Below are 7748 nucleotides of genomic sequence, written 5' to 3'. Positions count from 1 at the left end.
ATATATATATGTATATATATGTATTTACAGTTAAGAGGCGTTTCATTGAAAGCAATACGAACTTCTTAGTCAATAATAAATAGAGATGAATATTAATCAACTGTTGTTTCGATACATAAAATAATTGTTGACAAACAAAAAAATGAGACAAACTAAGGACATAAAAGTCAACAAGAAATCAAAATGACTTTATTTTTCTACTTACCATCAATAAACAGTCAAATTTTTTTAACCAAAAATCATTATTTTGACTTTCATGATGTCAAAATAAAGTAATTTTGACTTTCTCTTGACTTGGTGTTTCTCGAGAAGTTAACGGTATTTGTCGTCATTTTGACATCAAAATAACATCTTTGATGTCGTTTAACATCAAATAGATGAGAAATAACGTCAGCTTATTAGCTGAAAGCTAGGTACTAAGACGTATTCTGAACTTCCGTACTTGAAATTCACGAAGTAACGCGAACATACGACCTCCTTGGGATTCAGCGCTCCTCTATACGATCGTTTTTGGCGTGGCCGTTTTTTTTTTTCCACAAAAATCCGCGATCGTTTTTCTTCCTCTGAAAGTGGATCACTCGGTCTTTTTATTATGTAACGCGCGGTCCATTCGTCCGCGTGCGCGCGAGGATCGCGCCGATCGGTACCATTCGCGGCGAGGAACAAAACGTGATCGCGGCTCCGTGTGCACTGCGGCCAAGGATCGAGTGAAGGTAATGAAATAGCTAAGTGAAGCGATTGCCTTCTCTCTTTCTCTCTTGTTCTTCCCACGTGCGGTTTCCACCACTCCTCGCACTTCGGGATTCTCGATTGGTCGCGTATCTCTTCGTCGGTGGCTTTTAAATCCTTTTCGCGGCGCACGTGGCTTGGCGGACCGCGGAAACACACCTGTCAAACGTACATATCTACTCTCGTAACAACGTCTATCTGTGAATGATGTAGAATCAATCAACGAGGAGGTAATCACTTAATGTAATCGAGATAGAGTCCTCGAAATCATAAAATTCATATGAAATCTCTACGTATAATCCGATAATTATATATGCAATTAATGAAAAATCATTGTATAATATTAAATAAAATCATATATTTTATCAAATGGCTTCATATGTAGTGAAAAAAATTATTTGTAATCAGACAAAATTATATAAAATCAAATAAAATCATAATCAATGGGACAATATTTCAACTAGTAGTTATCCCCTCGCAATTTAAGCTATTCTTTTTGAAAAAATACTTTTATACTTCTACGTTACTCGTACTTTTCAAAAAAATAATTTTATACGATATATAAGTGCAGTGTTACAAGAATTGCGCTTGCAAATCGAGTTAATTCAATGTTGTGAGGAAGTTGTTGCCGTTAGTACTTTTAAATTAACTCCGTCTGTCTACGCGATTAATGTAATGGTCGCGTACTTCGTAATAAAGTCAACATTGTCGCAACAACGACGTGACCATTGAATTTCTCGCGAATACATCAAGATGACATCTTTTGCGTTCTCGATTGCGCGTCGCGATAACAGTTAGAATACAGTTAGTTTTATATTCTAGTACGAAACAATGAAGACTCTCTAAAATTAAAGTGATAATTATACTCTGTATTCTGATGCGTATCTCGATATCTTCTTTGTAGTTTTAACTTCGTTGTAAACTTTCTTTTGTACAATTCCGGTGTTCGTTAATTAAAATAATTTTTATTTAAAAATATATATAGAATCCTAATCTCTTCTTATATAACATATAATAAGGCGAAATTTCTTATCAAAGTTTAAAATAATTTATTCTTTGTCACCCACAAAATTCTTTCTAATGCCTCGCAGAATTAATTAGTAATGAAAAATTTGTGTTCCATTTGATGAACTAAAAATTTGATGTATATAAAATATAAATTATAGTTATAGTTCTTATGTGTTTTTTTTTTAATACAAAAAGAATTTTGTTAAGCGACAAAAGAACTTAAATGCATGAGGATGGCAATTGACGTTTGACATCTAACTGTCACACAAATCCGGCGATTTCTCGCAAAATCGAGATGGAGCTTCTCTCTTTATTTTCACCGCCGTTAACCCAGAATACACACATTCATCTTTTCTATTATCTACGTTTTTATACTCACCCTTCTCCTCTCGCCAAACCTGGCAATTCCGGTAACAATGAAGCGCAGTTTCCCATGAGAGGTATTTGTGACTCCCGATCTAATTAGTTTGCTCATCGCGACTTTTTTTTTTAGATCATTAATGTTAATTAAAAACAAGTGTGTAAGTGGCATGTGCAACAGGCACTTGTTCTCGTAAAAGTATAAAATTAGAGTGTTTCTGGAAATGTGAGATAATATAATCGAGGAGACCGGTATTATCAAATTAAAAAATATTGATAAAAGTACAATAAATATAAATGTTAATTATTTGGTTTCGACGAATTAATACAAAATTATTTTCTTAATTTTTGTATTAAGTTCATAATAAAAATTAACAACTCTTGTTTACAGAGAATTCTTTTTGTAGCGATTACTCTTGTGAAAAGCTAACAAACACCGAACCCACTGAAAGCTCGAAGCAAAATTATTCTTATAAAATAAATAGAATAACAGCTGAGAACAAGATGTAGGATGCGGGTCGACATATCCTTGCGTGCGGCATTGTTCACACATGCGTGCGTTAAACGAGGCGCTATTTTAATTATTGTCCTGTCTAACGGAATCCGCTTTGAGAAAATAGCCGGAAATTGCTCGTGTTCGCGCTCACAGGTAAAAGCATCCATGCTGCATTCGCGACGCATCTTTGGTACCCTCAATGGATGCCACGCCGAAGATCGACACGACAATGCATTCGTGGACGCATTCCGCGAAATCGTACAGAAATCAGAGCACGTATCCATCGAGCGTGTCGTTGGACCGGTTGAAGCGGCGTCTACAATGAGATTTGAAGGCGTAAAACTTACTCTCTAAAACTTTTTAAAGTGAATCTCACTCTGAAGAGTGAAATCTCACTCTTAAACATTAAAAATTGAGACACTCTCTTTCAAAATTAGCTTAAAATTTTCTTTATTCTTTAGAATTTTTATTTTCATCCCACAAACTATATACATACTATATACGTATTTATATATTATATTTATATATAAATGTCTATTATTTTTATATTTTAATTTATAATACTGCGATGAGATAATATATTCAAATAAGTATAATTAATGTGACTGGACGCCAAGTTTTTTCTTCATTATAATCTAGTTGACCGTTTTAGTCACTTTTCAATCTTATGTGTCTTGTGTTATGAAATACCAGACTGATTGCATTTATTTCGTATCCATTTTTTAAAAGGAAATTAATGAAATGTATTCGATATCTTTTTTATGTACTTGGCTATCTTTTTTTTTAAAGAGGTTATTTTTAAAGATTTCACTGCTTTTATAAATTTTTAAAAACATAACATCGTTGATGCCCGGCATCGCCCGAAGTCATAAGTAAGTCGTAAGTAAGAGTAAAGATGTAATACTAAAAAGTTAACAAAACTCTTCTTTTTCTTCTCTTTGTGTATAAAACAAGCGAAATTTTGATTGTTCTACAAATTTACACTTACTACATGGAGATTAAAGTGAATATCGTAATCAAGTTACATTAAAATAGAACAGATCTCGCTGAAATAAGATTCGATACATAAGATTCGAGTATCAGCATTGATAAATTTTTTGAAAAATTAACTGGCAGTGGAATCTCGTCAATTATAAGTAATCGAGTTTGTTAAAAATAAATGTGTTAAATATAACATATTTTATACAGAATAATGCGAATAGCGTTTTACAAAATTTTAACGAGTAAAAAAATTAAATTTCAATTCTAGAACACAGTCTGGAAGATTCATGTGTGTTCTAGAGTTCTAGAGAAATTTAATTTTTTTACTCGTTAAAATTTCTTATATATAGACAGCGCTTAAGCGTATAAGATATAGAAGGTCGGAAGGAGATGAAATGTCAGTGGGGAAATTACGAGAGACGGTCACGGATGCGTCAAACAAACGCAAATGGAAAATACGATTATTAACTGTCGGCGGATTGAACGAAGGTTTCAACTCGCTGTCGCGGGTGTTTTCCTTTGTTCTCTCGTAACTTTTTCTCCTCAGCTCGACGCGAGTTCCCGTGTTTTCTTCGGTCGTCACGCTTGTCCGCCGAACGAGATGGACGAGAGGACGTACTGTCTTGCGGAAGGATAAAAAAACCGCGAATGACACTATGTTACACGAATCGAAATGAGAGATGTGCGAAATAATAGATTATTACGACTTGGCGCGAATGCGTAATGGGTACTTATACGCAGTCGTAATTATCACCAAAACACACGATTCCGTTTACCGCGTGCATTTTATGCGATTAGCTCGCGCACGCGACAAGTAATTGCATGTGATCAACGGGTTGCGGCTAATTTGCTTATCGCAATTATCACGGCGAGGCCGAGAAAGCAGCTAATTAAATGTTCGCGGTGAGTCTTTATTTTTTTCTTTCTCAGGGTCTTAAATGCGTGAGAAGTCGCCAATTTGAAATTCAAAAAGTAAAGAGCGCATAAAACTTATCGTACTATTTAATTTTCCAATTTTCATGCCTTGATAATCAATTGTACATTATATCAATTGTACATTCTGTTCATAAAATATGTTATATTTAACACATTTATTTTTAACAAACTCAATTACTAATAATTGACGAGATTCTACTACTAGTTAATTTTTCAAAAAATTTCAATGCTAATACTCATATCTTATTTCAACGAGACTTGTTTTATTTTAATGTACTTGATTACGATATTCACTTTAATCTTCATGTAAATTTTAACTATATTTTCATTTTTCTAATTGTTGAGGATGAAATCAAAAAAGCGAAAAATTGAAACATCGAATTAATTTTATTTTTTAATAAAGAATTAAAATTCTTTATAATACGGCTATCTAATGTTGGCTCTGCTTGGCATTTGTACTTTGTGATTTATATTCTATATAGCTTTTTATCATTCTTATATTTAAATCATGGTATAACATTTCACGCTCCATTCTGTATATAACATCTTTCCATGCGACATTATATTATTAATATTAATTTATACTTATGCTATATATTATAATCCGTAATTAGAATAATTTAATTCGTGCTTTGTCTTGACAAAATCGTTCGACCAGTCTGTAGAACGAAAGCGGCAGAGGTAAAACAATAACATGGAACTGTGCGCATGAGTGAAAGCACCTGCTCCGAAAGAACGTGAAAGAATCGCGTACGTGCCAAATTTGACACGCATTAATTATCCATCACGCGAACCATTCATTCGTGGACCACTCGAGCGTTGCTCGAGCGATCTCCGTCCGGTGATGTATTATTTGCAACACGGAAGTTTCACGCGAAAAATTCATGCGCAACGTGCGGACACGCCGACCTCTTCGTGAGTCTGTCTGATTCCGAACAACGAGTTTGTATACATTGAATACAAAGACTACTCGAGCAGCCCTATTATGCGGCGCAATCCTCCGAGGAACGACCAGCGGAAACTAGTGTCCGAACTTACCACGGTTGTCGTAAAGAGGTCAGGCCTCATAAAAAAGAATCGTTAACTCGAGTAAAGGCCACGACGAAAAAATCGTGCCACTTCTTCAGGCCGCGGCGACGCGGCGTGTCGCGATGCGGTGCTGCAACTAGACCGGATAAAAAAAATCTGGCCGTGAATCGCACACCTTCGTGAACACAAAGATGAGTTTTAAAATTGTTTACTAAGATTGGATTGCCCCTGGCAAGAAGACGCAGTTGTTTCGAAATGGAACAACTGCGTCTTTTACATTATCAATGTCTATTGCTTGTACATCTTCGTACTTTTAAATTCGAGCATCGTAAAGAAAGCTGGAGGTCGAGAGATTATAGGTGTTTTCAAACAAGAGACACAAATGATAATAGTAAATCATTACATCTTTGTTGTTTACCAATATTAAACAAAGACGAAATGATCACTGTGTTATACTGTATTTCTCGCTGATGGAAAGCACCAATAGACAAACAGAATGTTTTCCATTTGGTGATATAAGTTGACAAAAGTATCGTTCTGTCTTGGATATTTTCTTTGATATAATTGATACAAGAGTTACAATTTAACATAGTAATCATCTTTATTTTTTTCATCTTTATTTAACATTGACAAATAATAAGAATGTTAATTCACTATGTCACACTGGATGCTTTCCAGTAAGACACACAAACGAACATGAGTCATTACATATCCTTATTATTTGCCAATATTAAACAAAAAGATGATATGATTACTGTGTCGTACACATGTCGCTTGGTGTGGAAAGCATCAATTGTAATCTTGCTGGAAAACACCCTTTGTTACTCAAAGGATGGCAAAAAAGACAAAATGATGTGTAATTATGTGGACTTATGTCACTAAATAGAAAGTGCCCACAATATAACACAGTGGATTATTACATCCTTTGTTTAGCAATGTTAAACAAAGAGATGAGATAATAATGTAATCGAAAGATGAAATAATCACTATGTCTTGCTGGAAAGCCTCTCATATTTTTTTATTCAACGTTTCGCTAAGATTATGCGACTGTTGGAGAAAAATAAAATATATAAATAAAATATATTCGGAAACGGGCGAAATCGGGATGGGAAGAGAAATAGTGACCGGTTTCCGGTTGATCATAGCCGGCGGTGAGGTACACCTTCAGGTTTAGCTCGAGCTGAAATGGAAAGCGATTTTAAAAGCGCCGGCAATCACGTTATTACTATCGCCTTTCCCTTCTATCGCCTCGGGAGCTAAGCGAGATATAAATCGCCTGTGTGCGATATATCCGGCGGTACCAGCGGCACGTAATTAAGCCTGTATTTTCGATGTAACGAGCAAGCAACCTGCGCATATCTTCCACGAAAGTTGGATCGACGATCTGAATTATCCAAGCAATGACGCGCTTCGAGTTTTGTAACATTTATCGGGTTTATTATGTAATCAAGATGAGTATAACATGCTATTTTGTAAACTAAATAAATAAATGTTACTTTTAGCTGACAATTTGGTCTCTGCCCTTATTATAAAGACAATTGATTAACGCGAGGTAATTTTGTTTTCTATGCCATAGGATCGAATTCTGCTTCGTTTCAGGAAGAATACATTTCCGAGAACATCAGGTGGACACCAATAGATTATTTCAATAATGCCATCGTGGTGGAGCTTCTTGAAGGCAGGAAACCACCTGGTCTCTTCTTAATCCTCGATGATGTGTGCGCGACGTTACATGGTGGGAGCATGGGTGCCGACGCTGACTTGAAGAAGGTATCAGACACATATTTATAACGTATTTAACGAATTAATATATATTATACTCAAATCAAATATACTCGTAGAATCTAATTAAGTTCTAATTAAAACATAACGGTTGCCTTTTACACCGTCCGTTTAGGTCGTTACCTGTACGATAAGTGTTCTTATATTCAATCTACACTGAGAGAAAGGATTTTGTTAATTTAGCAAGCCAGTACCTTCAATCGGTGATTGGTAAATATGTGATCGGTAAATTTCGTAGTTGTGTTTGCTGCTAGTACCAACCAATTACTAGTACAGAAGCAAACTGTAGAATCTAATCTATCTTTTAGAGAGACTTTTGGCTAGGCTCGTTTACCATACATAGAATTCGTAGATGATCATGGAATCTTAAGTCGTAGGAAAAAAATTTACCAAGCACAGTCAAACGTAGAGAGAATACTTGATTAGA

The 7748-nt window shown here is 35.1% G+C and overlaps 2 protein-coding genes across 2 annotated transcripts in view; one reads left to right on the top strand and one right to left on the bottom strand.

The window, feature by feature from the left end:
* Window positions 1–678, bottom strand: part of LOC108691396 — a 13292-nt gene extending 12614 nt beyond the window's left edge. The window contains exon 1 of the mRNA XM_018199134.1: window positions 443–678. The gene's annotated coding sequence lies outside the window, so the exon portion shown is untranslated. The remainder of the gene's footprint in view (window positions 1–442) is intronic.
* Window positions 1–7748, top strand: part of LOC108691337 (unconventional myosin-Ie-like) — a 30980-nt gene that overhangs the window by 17585 nt on the left and 5647 nt on the right. The window contains 1 exon segment of the mRNA XM_018199034.1: window positions 7139–7309. Within this exon segment, the coding sequence (XP_018054523.1) occupies window positions 7139–7309 (171 nt within the window).

Source organism: Atta colombica, unplaced genomic scaffold (genome assembly GCF_001594045.1).
Source record: "Atta colombica isolate Treedump-2 unplaced genomic scaffold, Acol1.0 scaffold46, whole genome shotgun sequence".
Taxonomy (NCBI): domain Eukaryota; kingdom Metazoa; phylum Arthropoda; class Insecta; order Hymenoptera; family Formicidae; genus Atta; species Atta colombica.
The sequence above is the reverse complement of the archived record's forward strand: the minus strand, read 5'-3'. Positions and strand labels throughout refer to the sequence as shown.